Source organism: Poromitra crassiceps, assembly GCF_964638095.1.
Source record: "Poromitra crassiceps genome assembly, chromosome: 6".
Taxonomy (NCBI): Eukaryota; Metazoa; Chordata; class Actinopteri; order Beryciformes; family Melamphaidae; genus Poromitra; species Poromitra crassiceps.
The window spans coordinates 45,852,623-45,869,173 of record NC_139627.1 but is presented as its reverse complement, the minus strand read 5'-3'; the positions used below and the strand labels follow the sequence as shown (position 1 = coordinate 45,869,173).

Sequence of the window (16,551 nt, the reverse complement as noted above, 5' to 3'; positions counted from 1 at the left end):
GTCACAACACTGCCTCACAAACTTAACTGCATCCAACTCGAGACAACTTTTCAGACCCTCCTGGAGACAATCTTTCTCAGAAGAGACTAACGTGACAAATCTGGAGACTTTTTCTGACATGGGATTAACATTACAGTACCAGCAAGCAGCAGTAAGCAGGCAATGACGATAGCTGGGTAAGTCCCGCTAGCATCGATGCTAAGTTAGAAAACAATGTTGTTATTATTATTATTATTATTATTATTATTATTATTATATTTTTGTATTATTATTAATTAATATTCTTTTTTTATTTAAAAATAATAATAATTCGAACAGGTCAATTACATTCAAACATGCCCCCCTCCCCCAGATTCGAAGTTAAATTCGAATTTCGAATTAAAAGTGACAGCTCTAATGCAGCACTGCGCTGAACCGTTCAAAAAAGCATATGATCCACTCGTCACCGGAAGGACCCCAGCCTGGCTCGGCAGTTGGCTCAGTCACTCGGCTGGCTGTTTAGAACATCGACATCATATATATCTCAATGGTTTAGAACTGACAGCCAGAAAAAAAAAGTCTACTCTGTAATGATACGCCACTAGTCTAGACACGAGTCACATAAACATATTGAATTAAAATGTGTCACCCGACTATGGATTTGTACACGGGAGACAAAGCTACCGCTGCAGCAGACGATAGTTATGGCTAGCGCCTAGCGTTAGTCGCTAATGGCTAGCGCCTAGCGTTAGTCGCTAATGCCTAGCACCTAGCGCCTAGCGTTAGTCGCTAGTTATTTAGCAGCTAATGTTTGTGTTAGCAACGCAAGCGTTAGCATGCCACTTGCTAACGTCTTCAAAAAGACCTGTTGACAATCTGGCTAACGTTATGGTGTCTGTTATTAGATAGCGGCCCATCTAACGCTATCTGATATGAGCTATCTGATATCAGCTATCTGATAACGTTACACAGCTATGGTTTTCAACAGAATAGCCAATGAGCTGTATTGAGCCCTTCTGGTAGGAAATAAATGCATGTTGCATCATGAAAATACTTTGAATTGAATTAAACTGAATTGTAACGTATCAGAGATTAATAGAATCATATAGAATACATGCTATATTGTTTTGGATAAAATTTTAATTGTGCTACTAAAATTCTTTATGTGCTAATAACTTTTTCAACTCAGTAGCACATGTTCTCCTTGGGAAAATGGTAAGCGTTGAGCCCTGGTTGTGGCGCTGCACCATAAATGTGTCAATGTATGGGAAACACTGTCTCAAGTCAAGAAACCCTTTCAAAGTAGCCTACAAGTCAAAGTGCCGAGTCACCAGAATAAAAAACAAGTCAAGTCTCAAGTAGGGCTGGGCGATATATCAAATATACTCGATGTATCGCGGCTTGTGCCACGTGAGATGTAGAAATGACTATATCGCGAACATTCGAGTATAATTGTGACGCATTGTTTATAACTCAAGCCGCGGGCATGACTCGCTTCACGTTTCCTCTTGTCAGCTCTCCCTCTCAAGGGAGAGCTCTGTCACACTCAAAAGGGAGGGGGAATCACATGGATATGTCAAACGCGTCAAACCGCGTCAGACACACCCGTCCTTAACCTATGTGCGATTCGAAATCACGCGTCCCCACCAACCAACCCAACGCAGCAGGCGAAACATGGCCGCCTCCAGTGTGTCTGTTGACAGTTTCAAATTATAACAAAACAACCACTATTGCAATTTGCAATACATGTCCCGCAAGGTTTCTGGGATTAGGGGAAAGTCTGAGCTGGCGTTACGTTAAACCAAACGTGGGGAGGAGTTGCGGATTTGTTTGGCGTTAACGTTAACTGTTTTGGTGGCTAACGTTAGCTAGCTGGTTGTGGCTACCAACGCTAGTAGTTCGGCAGGCAGCGGTCCACAAGCTTGTTGTGACCAAAGTCCCCGCATTTAAAGCACTTCATACTCCCAGAGCTGGCGTAAACCATAGAGAACCTCATGCATTAGCCTACTCAAAATGAAACATCCAGGGTTTGTGTCTCCAAAAGCAACTAACGCTAACGTTACATGCAAGGTAACGTGAAGCTAACGTAGCTAGCTGCAGGGCAGTCATGATCTATAAGGAAAACGAATGCGCACATTTAAGGCCCAATTATACTCAACGTTAAAGACGGAGACGGTGTCTTTTCTTTAATCTAGAGGCATCATTTTTCAGTCAAAAGTGAAACGACACAGATATGATGGCGTATAGTGAGGCTTTCCATGCCTCACTATAGAACTGGCCCCAGCTCAGCTTATATGTTGCCAATAAGAGTGTAAATTTAATTTTTTACGTTTTATCTGCAGACTAAGCAGCTAGGCTTTCGGTTCTATAAAAGCCATTATTTTTTGTATTGACTATTGAGTGATACACTTTACTAAAACAATCATATTATATCAGAAGTGTTGTTTGTGTTCACAGTGATGTCAGATTTGCTTAGGTCAGAGCTATGGAATATTAAATCATCCATCTTTGCTCACTACATCTGCCCTTTCTTCTTTTTTACCCCAGGTGTGCATAAAATACAGGTTAAGAACTTATGGAAAAGTCATGGAAATCCATTGGTCAAAATGTGTATGAAGCCTGAAGGGTTAAATTGAGCATTTATGAGAGATTTAAAAAATATCAAGATATATATCGTGTATCGCGATATAGCCGAAAAACATTGCGATATTCTTCAGAGGCCATATCGCCCAGCCCTAGTCTCAAGTCTTCTCTCATGCATCAATCTCTGCGAGTCCACATCATGTGACTCGCGTCTCCACCTTTGATGCATTTGAGGCCTCTGAGACTGTAACAGCAATTGCCCAATAAAAGTGACTTGACTTTATGGGAACTGTCAGCATGGCTGGAACATCTTTGGCCGTTGAGACCACTTGGCTGAAACCACCTAAGATATAATTTCATTCCTCCTTTTCCTCCAAAGGTTCCATAGGTTCCACCGGTTACAAAGGTTACAGAGGACAGAAAGGACAAAAGGGAGATCTGCATGGTAAGCAACACTGTCAAGTCAAGTCAAGTCAATTTTATTTATATAGCACATTTCATACATAAAGCAATTCAAAGTGCTTCACAAGACATTACAGACATAAGAGAATAAAAGAAGATAAAAAGACAATAAAAAGCAAAAAAGCAGTAAGATGCTACACGTTTGGTCAATACAGGAAAATAATAGGATAAATAGACATTTCAACAGTTAAAAGCAGTGCTAAACAGAAAAGTTTTTAGACCATTTTTAAAAATAGGAAGTGTAGAGGAAAATCTGAGGGCCTCAGGCAGGTTGTTCCAGCTAACAGCAGCACAGTGTGTAAAGGCGGCCCTGCCCTGGTTCGAGTGGATCCTTGGGACAGCTATTAGGCCGGACCCAGCTGACCTGAGAGGTCTAGTTGGTTCATAGCGAGGGAGGAGATCTGCTATGTATTGTGGGCCTAGGCCGTTGAGTGATTTGTAGGCTAAAAGAAGGATTTTAAATTTAATTCTGTAACCTACAGGGAGCCAGTGTAGAGATTTAAGAACAGGGGTAATATGATTAGTCCTCCCAGTCCTAGTTAAGACCCTAGCAGCAGCATTTTGAATGAGCTGGAGTTGCCTAAGTTCTTTATTTGAGAGACCGGAAAAAAGGCTGTTACAGTAGTCTAATCTACTGTAAATAAAGGCATGAATTAGTTTTTCTAAGTCCTGATTGGACATGAAGCCCCTAATCCGAGCAATATTTTTAAGATGATAAAAAGCAGATTTTCTGACCGACTTAATGTGTGAGCTGAAATTAAGATCGGAGTTGATAGTAACTCCAAGGTTTTTTACTTGGTCCTTTGGCTTCAAGGAAAGAACCTCAGGGCAGGCTGCAATTTGAAGTCGTCGTTCTTTCGGACCAAAAACGATCACCTCAGTTTTGTCTTTATTAAGCTGGAGGAAGTTTTTACACATCCAGTCGTTAATTTGATCAATGCACTGACAGAGTGAGTCAATGGGAGCATGATCGCCTGACGAAAGAGTTATGTACAGTTGTGTATCATCTGCATAGTTATGGTAGGCTATATGATTTCTTTGCATAATTAGAGCTAAAGGGAGCATGTATAGGTTAAATAGAACAGGCCCCATAATGGATCCCTGAGGGACCCCACATATCATTTGAGTTATGTCGGAGGTGTAATTGCCAATGGATACCAAGTAGTTTCTGTCCTGGAGATACGTCTTAAACCACTGGAGGGGCGTACCAGAGAGCCCCACCCAGTTTTCTAACCTGTCTAATAGAATTGAGTGATCGACGGTGTCGAACGCAGCGCTGAGGTCCAATAATACTATACTATACTGTGCCTGCATACCCGCTTGGATCCACTGCACTCCTCATGTGAATAGACGGGCAGACAAGCGCTCCGCAAGTAAACATCAGATGCTCTATGCGTGGTAACCATGGAAATCACTAACTTTTTAAGTTTATAGCCTTGATACCTGATAGACCCAGTCTTTGCGCCAATATAGTGCCTAAAGGTTGATTTATGGTAGGGCGCTCGACATTTTTGATAAGTGTTTCTCGACAGAAATAAAAGTGATTTATACTTCGGCTGCAGGTTTTGATAACCCTTAACTTTACAGGTCCCAAACAGCGTATAGAGACACTGCGGAGCGCATCATCATTCAGAAACCACGCCCAAAACGGGGGCAAACAAAAACTTCCCCCCCAATCCTGGCGTTCTCCTATGTCGCCTGCATGGTCGCGTGTTGCACACAAAGATCATACAGTATATACGGAAGATGAACACTCCAACTTACTTTCTTGACAGCTAGATCCACATTTTTCTTCTCGCCAATTCTCAATGGTTTCCTTTTTTTGCTCGGGAGTACAAAAAAACTGTAAATGGCTATTTTTGACATTTGTTGTCTACGCAGCCCACTACACAACAGCTTTTAGTTATGTTTAATTCAAGGAAAATGACGCTGGTGTGTGGGAGTCAATGGAGTGCTTTCCCCCGTGATTTCATGCAGTGTCTCTATGAACGATTTTTAATTAGACATGAACACAAAAGCTATAGAGTACCGCAGGGATGACGTATTTTTGTAGGCTTTATCCAGAAATCGCCGCCATTTGGTTTTTCAGTCGAAAAGTCTATGGGGTTTTAGAATGGGGATTTCACTTAAATGTATAAAATAACGTCTGTGGTTAACAAAAGTTTATGGAAAAGCGAACCTGGGTTCTGCATGATACTCTTCACAAACGTGAATAACTTTTATGCCTTTTGAAGCATTTTATAAAAATCGTGTTTAAAAAAAACGCATTTATGAAAGTTGTTCTGTTCACGTTAGTGAAAATTATCATGCAGAACCCAGGTTCGCGTTTCCAAAAACTTTTGTTAACCACAGACCTTATTTTATGCATTTAAGTGAAACCCCCATGTTAAATCCCATAGACTTTTCCACTGAAGAACCCGGAAAATACTTCCAGACTAATTTCTGCGGCTCTCTATTACACAGTAATTGCACCGATAGTTATGCAATAACATTTTTGCATTTATATGTAGTTATATACATGGTACCAGACCTGTAAAATTAAGCTATCTCTATTCAAATGTAGTTCAATCATGAGAGACCGGTCGGTAAGGTTTAACAAGAGACTTTATTTAGCAAATGGCATGCATGGCAAGTACTTTGGCGTATGACTCCCTTGTAAGATGGCGCTCCTCTTTAGGTGAGAGGGCGGCATCTATTTGGGCTAGAAGAGAGAACCCCCCCCCCCGTGGGGGATTCTTCGGGAGTCAAGACTCGTTGGTGGTGGACTGGGGAGGTGGGTGGGGTGAAATGACACTTCAGAGGATGGTTTCAGGGGGAATGAACAGCCGCGATGCCAGCTGCTGCTATGATCCGCCAGAGTGGGGGGTGACATAGGACCCTCACTATATATACTAGGATGAACTGACGATGACTGACGTCATGAACTGAGGACAACTGATGTCATGACTGACGTCACGCTTGGGCTTGACTGACATCACGGGCTGATCAGGTAGTACAGATATGCCGGCCTCTCTCTCAGCTTGAGATTTGGTATAGAGACACTGCAAAACGCGTCATCATTCAGAAGCCACGCCCAAGACGGGGGAAAACACAAGGAAGCACTGCCTGAGGACAGCAGCTAGCAAAACAAACCGGGGCGAACGGAGGAACTCTCGTCAGATAGAAATAGTTTTGCAGGGTTTTACAGGGATTTGGACAGTTTTCTTTTTAGATAATGTCAAAAGATTATTTCAGTACACTTCCTCCAACGGAGAGGGAAAGGTACATCGAGAAAATGAACTCAGTTGGCCTGGAGCAGTGTCCCTTTTCATTGCCCAAACAACGCTGGATAAACGATCCCACACAGTGGCCTGAAGTGAAATACTATGACTATGACTGTGCAGCCCACCACACAGCAGCTTTTAGGCATGTTTAAATTAATGAAAATAACGCTGGTGTAACGTCAGACAGATGGCATCAGATGCGCTGGCGTTCTCCTATGTCATGTAGTTGCACAGAAAGATCGTATATACGGAAGATGAACACTCCAACTTACTTCCTTGACAGCTAAATCCACATTTTCTTCTCGCCAATTCTCAATGGCTTCCTTGTTTTGCTCGGGAGTACAAAAAAACTTTAATTGCCGATTTTTTACATTTGTTATGTGCGCAGCCCACCACAAACAAATAGCTTTTAGCTATGTTTAATTCAAGGAAAATGACGCTGGTGAATGGGAGTGAACGGACTGATTTCCCCTGTGATGGGCGTGGCCTATTTCATACAGTGTCTCTATGGAAACCTCACTTAAATCATGAGAGACCGGTCGGTAAGGTTTAACAAGAGACTTTATTTAGCAAATGGCATGCAATGGCTTTACGGCGAGGAGATGACTTAGAGGTTTATACAGTGGGGATGACTTAGGGGTTTATACGGTGGAGATGACTTAGAGGATTATACGGTGGAGATGACTTAAGGGTTTTATACGGCGCCTTACCGGGCGCTATACTTTACTTTCGGGGGGGGGTGGGGGGGGGGCACCACCAACGAGAAGTTTATGACATTGAGGTATCGGGACACTGCCCATTGCCATGCTCACCAATTACGGGAGGAGGGGTCTTGACTTTGGGCCACCGGTATGGCTGCCTGCTCCGGCGGATGTAGTCGGAGAAGGCAGATGTAGGTGGAGAAGCCTGACCGGCGGGCCACTTGCTGGAGGGAGGCGGAGGACACCCCTTGCGTGGCAGCCGATGTAGCCGATGCAGAAGGAGTGACTGGAGTGGTTCTCCGCCGGGAGGTTACGTGGAGCGTCCGCTTAAAGTGCTGGATGAACCAGGATCTCGCCGTGTGATGACTGGGTGTGATGAGGAACAGGTTACGTTTCTGGGGTGTCCGCTTGAAGTTCTGGATGAACCGGGATCCCGACATGTGATGATGGTGTGCGATGAGGAACAGGGGGGCAGAGGGGCTAGTCCAAGGTCTGAGCTTGACATAACGTAGCATGGATGGGGGGATGTAGGTGTCGGCTTTTAATTTTATTTATTTATTTATTTTTATTATTTATTATTTTTATTTTTTCTTATTATTATTATTCATAATATTATTACTATTGTTATTTATGGGCGTTTAATGATAGAATGATCAGATCACACGACCAAATAAATTGTCAATCAGCTTCGTTTTATTTAATCAAAACACAAGGGACACATACAGTACGTGTGGTGTTTTCAAACCAATGTAAAATCAATATTTCTTGTTTGGAGGGGGGCGGGTCCTTTGTGGGCAGACGGAGCGGGGGTGGGCGTCCCCGCAAGTGCTACACAGGTGCAGGAAATCACATTTGGGATATGTGCACACGTTTTCATTTAAATATCTGCAAAGCGAGTTGGGGTTATAGATACGCACCTCACGACCCTGGTTGCCCGCCTGGGGGAACTCTTTGGGGTTAGGCGCCTGGTGAGAGGGCTGGGGAGGAGTGGGGGTGGCGCTGGGCGGCTGGAAGGCCTCCATTGGGCAGAAAGGTGCAGAGTGCCCCGGTTCGCCACACGAATAGCAGGTGTTCGCTGGCTGCCCGCTTACTAGCAACATGAAAATTTGCATGTCCAAAATGGACCAGTATAGCCACGAATTAGCCTGGGTGATCATCAGGGCGGCTTTGGCAGAGAATGCTTTATAGTATAGATAAAACATTTTGCCATGTTTGGTGTGGAGGTCTCCTATTAGCGCCAGGTAATTGTCTAGCTCGGCCCGGCGCTCTGGATACACGGAGCATATCACGTCGTGATAGATGCCGAAAGTGTTCAGGAAGTCGCCTATAGAAAGGTCTTTGGGCAGGGGGGGTCGGATGATTTTAAGTAGACGGGGGCGTCTGGGTCACCCGTAACTTTTCATTTGCACTCAGGTGATGACAGGAGGATGCTAACTAAATTAATGTCTTTGCCCTGCAAAATCTGAGACCTCAGCCTGGGGGACACATTGGCACATGGAGAAACAAAAGGCATACCGAATGGGACTGCGGGCGTGGCAGACGCCAGGGAATTCATCTGGGTGGGTTGGGTGGTGGGGAACACGTCAGCTTGCTGCATAGGGGAGACCGAGTGAGGGGTCAGCTGCTGAACCGGCCGGGCTGAGGCGAAGGTGGGGGGATGGGAGGGGGGGGGGGGGGTTTCCAGAGCTCTCAGACGGGCTTCCACAGATCTGCTACAGTAGCATCTAGCAGGGACAGCAGAATAGCTCTTGACGACCCCTGTCGGCTCGGCGGTGCTGTGCACTGCGACCAGGGAGATCATGGCGTCTCGCAGCGCCCGCCCGGCCTGTTCTTCCTCGGCGACTCCCGATTCTCGGGGCGGCTTCCTCTCCAGGTCTCTGTCGCCGCCCTGTCCCCGCCGCAATCCCTCTCTCTCTCTCAACCCGTATCGTATGTGACAGGCAAGGGGACTAGTAGAGGAATATACATATATTTATATACATATATTTCTCAAATTCATTAATAACGTTAGAGCAGACGTAGGCCTACCTCTTGCATGCCTGATCTGATCCGTTCTTTATTTGATCGCTCCAGCAGCAGACGAGGCAGGGATATAAAGCGTTCCTCATTTCTCAGCACATATTACGCGGTGGTAAAAAGTTTTTTTAAGGATGTCCTGGTCGAGGTGTATGTTGTAGGCTTCATGCTTGGCAGTCGTTTTCCGTCCTGTTCAAAGACGCCGCCGGGGTATTTCACCACTCCCATGACGACAAATTCCCTCGTCTTTTGTTTCTGTGGGGGCGGGTCTTGTTCCTTGTCGCTTGAATTATCATCTTGAAACTCGATTTGTGATATTGATGCTGACGCAGGGTAGCACCCTTCATTGGGAGATTTATAGATGTATCCACTAATGATGAATTTTCTTCTATTACCCAGATGATGATTGAACTTGGCCTTTCGGATGATCTTTGGACAACCAAATGGCAGACCCTGGCAACCAAAATGCACAAAAACCTTATAACTCTGTAATTTAGGGTATTATGTGCATAATTGTAAGCATCTAAAAGTTGTAGACAATTTGAATCCAAATCCTAAAGAGAGCTCAACAGTCACTTGACCTTCCTTGACGTCTCCTGGTCCAGAAGAGAATTCCCTATCCATTTTCTCTATATACATTTAAAAAAAAGCCTTATATAATGAGTTTTAAGGTTGGAACCCAGCCAACCAGTGGCGTACTGAATCGTGAGTGACCATAAAACATTTCACTTGGAGCAAAAACAAAAATAAAAAGTAGGGGGAAATCAAATTTTCGTTTTTTCCCTTAATTTAAATTTTTTGCTTTTGCTCCAAGTGAAATGTTTTATAGTCACTCACTGATGGACAATGGAATTTAACAGCCAAAAAGGTAAATAGTGAGCCACTTGAAAACCACTTGAGATCAAGAACTGGCGCTAGGAGTCTTTAGAAGTCATCTCAAATGAATGTATTTACATATCTTGGCCAAGAGATGCACACCTGTACACTCACGAATGTCATATACAGGTTTACATACTGTTGTATGAAGCACAGAATCCTTTATACTCCTGGTGTGGTATGATCAGCATGTTTTGCATCAAACTATTGATTATCCAAATAAAAGTTCACCACCGATTGGCTTGGACGTCACGGAGCGTCACGTGACTGTTGAGCTCTATATTGCCATTTTGCTGTTTTTGCTGTTTCTTCTGAGGTTGTGTTTGGATTAGCGGGGCATAGGGCTCATTATGTTCAGATCTTATCACGTAATATGGCATTAATCAATCATAAGGAAGTTCTCAGTTGTCAAGCTGAGATATTTAAAAATGTATTTGAGCTCAAACAATGTGTCTCCAACCTCCCCAACCTGTCAGAGATGATACTTGTGCATGTGCTGTAGGCCTATCATTGGCCATGGAGCGATATATCATTAGCTCTCTGCCCAGCAGCGGTTCCTGTTGCTCACGGGTGGCTTCGCCAAGCCCCGTGGCTTGTAAAAAGTTAGCGAGGATGTTGTGGACTGAGTGGTAATTTTGAAAATGTGTCTGTTCAATTCCAGCTATCAGGTTTTCTTTACTGTCAAGTAATTTTGCACAGGCAGGCCTAGTAGCATAACTTTAGCTGCTAATGTTAGCACTGCTGGCATCAGGCTGGAATATAAATGTAACAGACATGTTTTCAGAATTTACGAGGTAACATTAGTCTAGCTTCCTTATTGACTTTTACCAAAGCCCTTGTTTTGCTTTGTAACCCTTGATTCACACCAGACGCTATTGAGAAGCAGCGCTGAAGTAGCGCTTAACAGAAACTGAGTGCCACGCTAAACCGGTCACACCAGAAGCACTCTCTTTTCCTCAGCGCCTTGCTCAGAGCTGCCCTCCCCCCACTCATTGCATTGCAACTTGTATTGACTTCATACCTGGCAGCTCGGGTGCAGCGCACTGCATGCTGGAAAAATAGAACAGAAGCTATGAACTATTACTGCAGCGTAGCGTGGCGTGTGGCTGGTGTGAAGGGTTTTGCCTGTTAACAAGGACGCCAAAATGAAACTGCCATAGCGCTGCATAGCTTCAGCGTGGATTCAGCGTGGGATGGGCATATGGTGTGAATGAGGGCTTAGGTTTCTGTATGCAGGAGAATTGTAGCTCCTCTGTCTTGCAGCACTTCTGCATGACACGGCCACACAGTCTCAGAGGAGAGCTTAGTTTTTTTTATGATTTTGAAACCTCATTTTACATACTTGCCGACTTCAAATGTACTTCAAATTTGGCTGGGTGGCTGACAAACTCAAAAAACATTTATACTTGGTTTCAGGGACTTTAAATGTATTCAATCTTCCTACTATTATATATGATTAAATGTGGCTATCTACAGAATTCATATGTATCTTTATGAGGTAACCTAAACCATGTCTTCTCTCTCCGAGTCCGCACTCATTTGATCTCCTTCTATGTTGTTGTTTCAATTCACGTGGTGTGTTGCTGGGTGAGACCACTAACATTGCCCAGTGTCATGGATATGATTGGCTGCTTACTAGCTGGGGTGGGTGCACGCTCGGGGTTTGTCTGTTAAATGATTGGCTGTTTCCGTGTCACTCGTAGTAACAAGGGACATGATAGCCTGTGAGCCACGGAGCAGAGGAGAAGCGCTCTAAACAAAACACATTATTTTAAACAGCGTAAATAAACGCCATGAAATTATTTATTAGACCAATTTCCATTACTTTTCCAAAACTTTGGGGGATATTATGTTTTTCCAAAACTTCCATGACCTGGAAATAGAATTTAAATTTCCATGATTTTCCAGGCTTTTCCATGACTGTACGAACCCTGTAAAACATGCAGGGCTTTTTGGTCGGGCAGCAAGTTAAATGCTTTGTCATATATTGTCCTGTGTTTGAGTGAAATGGGTCGAGCATAATTACAAGTTGCTTGTCCAAATATATATAAACATGTTGGCTAAAAATTAACTGCTAACGTTTAGACACATTGGGGAACAGTGCCAGGTCTGAAAAGCTACATTTCCCCCCATATGTGTTGTATAGGACAATATATGACATAGCATTTCACTTGCTGCCCGACCAAAAAGCCCTGCATCTTTTGGAGACACTTAATACAACCTGTCAACCTTGATTCCAATTTCCAATACCTGTACGACGTGCTTTTGTAACGTTAAATGCCGACCGGGTACAGCCAACGGCTCCTCGCAGCAGTAACGTTATGAACATGTAACTGAAGTTGGCCGCAGTGTAGCTTAATTCTGAATGTTGCCAAAACTTCATTCATACTGTACTGACGTTTTATTTTGAAAATGGTTGCCAACCTACCGGCCATGGCGTAATCACGTGTGTCGCGTGTGCAGGCATGTCAGAGTTCCTGAAATGAGCCGTCTCAAGCGGTCTCAAGCGATTACTCAGCGGGAACTTCGCGTCACCAAGAATTTCACTCTAGAAGGTGGTTTCAAAATGTGTCATTTCCTAAGCCCAAATTCGCCGTTGCCATCTAAAAGGGAGGCACTAACGATAAAATAATTCCCCATCACCATAGGAAACCGTCCTTGTGTAAAGTGCCCCTAAATCTAAAATAGCTGCCAAAATTAACACTGAGCTGAACGCAGCCTTTTGCAAATCCATGAACGTACAGTGAGCATCGTTCACACCTGCGGGAGTTAACGGCGCGGCGCCCCTTTCTTGCTGTCTTCCTACCCAGATAATTGCGCATTGTGTTTACATGCGTGTGGTAATCAGAATAAACCCGGTTTTGCTGTCATTTTGCCGCGCTGCTTCTGTCTCTGCTTCTTTCTCTTGAATCCCTCCTCTGCTCTGCCTACAGGGGGCTCAGAGTAGACACACAAGCTGACACACAGCAGTGTGGACTTGAGCATGTTTTTGGGCTGTGTCAAGACAGCAGCAGAGACTAGCAACGGAAATACCTAAATTTACTTTCAGAATAAAGCTATTCAAATTCTCACCTTTGGAGAAAAAAGGTATTTCAATGAATGAAACAACAAATATTGTATCAAAATACTGATGTTAAGATTACATATGGAGTGAAACTGTGGCTGTAAAGCACTACTCGAAATGAATATTAAGATTAAGGTTACAAATGAGTTTTATTTTAAAAGCCATAAAGCGGAAGGCCTACTTTTACATTCTGGCTAACTTGACACTCATGCACTAAATGATGAAGAAAGAAAAAAACAAAAATAAACTGCTCATGAACCGAGCTGCTCATTTTGGGGACTGTGAACTTAGTTCAAAGTTCAAAATTGTGAACTATGAACGTGAACTAGTTCATTTTAATCTGCGTGAGCTGAACTTTGAGCTAGCTTTGGTGAAGTGTGAACTTGCACAACACTGCCCCAAACTATCTCTGAACTATCTCTTTAACCAAAATCACACACATTTAGACGACAGTATTCTATGTGATCTCATTTTGATAACTAATGTAAAATCTTTTCACTTCCATTCACTGAGCCTCCCCTGAAACTGCTTCCCACTCCCACTTTGAAAACCCCTGCATTATTCTGTTTGTATATAAATTGATGTAGTTTCTGTCCTTCAAAGATTGTAGAATGTCCATTTTTGATGGTGGGCTGTGCCTTCTAATTGGCTTCACTGAGGGACTGCTTACAGCTCATGATCCCGGATTGGCCTCACCTGCAAATGTTTGCTATATCTGTCTGGAATGTTCCACAGTTTTACTTGATGAATGCTTCTCAAAATGCCATTATCATGCTGCTGACTAATCCATGTTTTAGTACTGTGAGATACCAGTCAAATATATGTAGAAATTCTGGTATAAGTGCCTTTTATAGTTTTTTACTGTGCTTTTGTCTTCTTTTTAACTGTTATATGTGTTTGTCTGTTTTCTATGAACTATGTGTCTGATAATAAAAGTTGACTGATTGATTGATATCAGTAATAAAGTATATTGCAAGAAAAAGGACTGTGCTGGAATTCTCTCTTGCCTATGAACATTTCCTCCTGCAGTGGTGGACATTTTACTGTGGGAACCCTACTTTGTGATTGGGCCCCGGACATGGACCTGGACATCTGGATGTGGGGTTTAATGGAACACTGCCATTTTTCAACCAGCTTTGTACCTTTACAAAATCAGCAGTCTATCCAAAAAGATTCATTTAGTTTGACAGTTATTGACAGTTGATTTGAGTTAAGTTGTGGACCAGTAATGACCAGAAATTCCCGTATAAAAATATGATTGCGGGGGCGTCCCGGTGGCAAATAAAAAATAATGTTCTAGGGAAAATACAAGGCACATTCTGGGTAATAAATCACTGTTTACTCTGTATTGTTATATTACAGTACCATATCTGAACTATTGTGTGGAGGTGTTGGGTAACACAGCATGTTACACTCATGTATTTTACAGAAAAGAGCGATAAGATCAATAAACTACGGCTGGCTACTGCAAGACGACTTATTCGCCTATTTCACATCCCACCCAATTCACCCATTTTGTGTCTAAAAAGCAGGTAAGTAAAACATGTGCAAGCAAGACAGTAATTACAGCCCTATTGGAACACCTAAATGGATTGGAAGTTGTAAACCTTAAATAATGTCTTGCTTGCACCTGTTTTACTTCCTGCCTTTTAGACACAAAATGGGTGAATTGGGTGGAATGTGAAATAGGCTAATTACCCTACTAGAGCACTGGGCCCCCAGAATGCAGGCCTACTTGTGGCACTCGTACCATAGATATTATATTACTAGATGGGTCACCGCAGGCTCTGCCAATTCTAACAAATGGTAGCAGCCAGCAAGTCTCCTAAATGGGCGTGGTCAACCATTCACTGAGACCTGCCGAAAGTGGGCGTGTGCGTGGAAAACCATGGGCAAAACCCACGTGACAAAATGACAGGAAGTGAGTTTTGGACCGGCGTCTTGCTTGAATCACATCGTCTTTGCTCGTACCTCTCTGACTGCTGCACTCAAACCTCTGAACTGTTAGCGCCGCCGACAACAGCCTCTTCACACCTGCATGCTGCCTCTTTGCCTCACTCTCTTCCTCTCTCGCTTTCTCTCTCCTCTCTTTCTCGCGTCTCCTCCCTCTCTATTTCTCTCTCCCCCTCACTCTCTGTTCTCTTTTCTCGCCTGCTCTCTCCTTTCATTTTTGACTTCCACTTTGTGGTTTCCCTCTTGCTATTCTTGTTCATTTGTTGTGTAAGTTTGCTCAATTATTGACTACTATGAATGTGTTTTATTGTTTATTGATTTTCCCGGGCTAGAAATACTTAGCCCGGGAGGTTTGCGGGCCCCTTCAAGTTTTTTCCCAATTCTTTCTCCTGCCAAGGGTTTCTTTTGGAGTTTTTCCTTGTGTGCATTTTAGGGTGACCCTGGATACTAGGGGTGCACCGATCACGTTTTTTGCCACCGATCACCGATTGCCGATCACCTATGAGAAATATCTGCCCAACCGATCATCGACCGATCACCGATTACCGATTACCGATCACCGATATATATATATATATACGCCCTGGGGTGTCCGTAAAAACACGAGGCAGGAGACAGATGGGAGTTCAACCGTTTAGTTGTCAGTTCTCTTCAGTACAGTACAGCAGTATAGGCTCTTTACAGCATTATGACAGGAATAGTAGGATTGTGTGTGGTCTGGAAAAAGGAGGCAATAAAATATACAAACAGGTCAGTAACCAAGCTTGCTGTTATATAGGCCAATTATAGTGATAATTAACAACTAATAATATATAAATGATAATTAGGTAAACTGTAAGTCAGTTACTCTTAAACACCAGTCTTGAACCATGACTAAAGCCAAAGAGCTCCCACTCATAGAACCGGGGTTATGCACAATAACCGTCATACATTGGGATCCGCATCGAACGAACATCAAAACGACCCGCCCATCGAGGCCGAGTTACAGTGTTATAATTAGCAGCACTATGAGTGCGATCTACATAATGGTGACAGGGTTACATGACGGGAGAAACAACAGAATCACAAGCTACACACCAGCTAAACTCCATCTGAGTAGTGGCATTAATTAGCGCAACAGACAATCAAACGGCAAATGCACGCCTAAACAAACGTTATTGCAATGATTGCAGGTAGATTGTTGGCAAAGCTGAACTTTGGATGAACTTTTGCTCCACCACCTGCGAGGGGGCAAAGCCGACTGGAGGAGAGGAGACTCCTATTTAATCAAAATGCTATTCACCAAAGTTTTTCTATATATCCTGTGTGCACTGAAGTCACAATGTTATAACCATATGTCACGTGAAACATGGATTGTATTATATCGTTGAAATGCATTGTGTTGACTGAGGGATGTGAACACGCGTCTATGGACTTCCAAGTGGAAAATGTAATCTCAATATGAATGGATTTTAATTGTATGCTGAAATAGTCTGTGTTACATGCACAAAGTTTGAAATGACAATTGTATTAATGCATTGTTGTGTGCTGAAGTAAGCCTGTTACATAACATGTTTTCAGATGAGAGTGGCAAGAGAGTGTCATTGAGTTCAAGACCATAGGAGGTGTCCCAGTTGATGGATGTTTTTAGATAAGGATGGTTTAGAGTATCAGT

At 43.3% G+C, this 16,551-nt stretch overlaps 1 protein-coding gene across 1 annotated transcript in view; it reads left to right on the top strand.

Moving 5' to 3' along the window:
* Nucleotides 1–13,862, top strand: part of LOC310778992 (uncharacterized protein) — a 49,457-nt gene extending 35,595 nt beyond the window's left edge. The window contains exons 8-9 of the mRNA XM_083639473.1: nucleotides 2,942–3,007; nucleotides 9,404–13,862. Of these exons, the coding sequence (XP_083495599.1) occupies nucleotides 2,942–3,007; nucleotides 9,404–9,414 (77 nt within the window). The 3' untranslated portion in view covers nucleotides 9,415–13,862. The remainder of the gene's footprint in view (nucleotides 1–2,941; nucleotides 3,008–9,403) is intronic.
* Nucleotides 13,863–16,551: the final 2,689 nt, after the last annotated feature.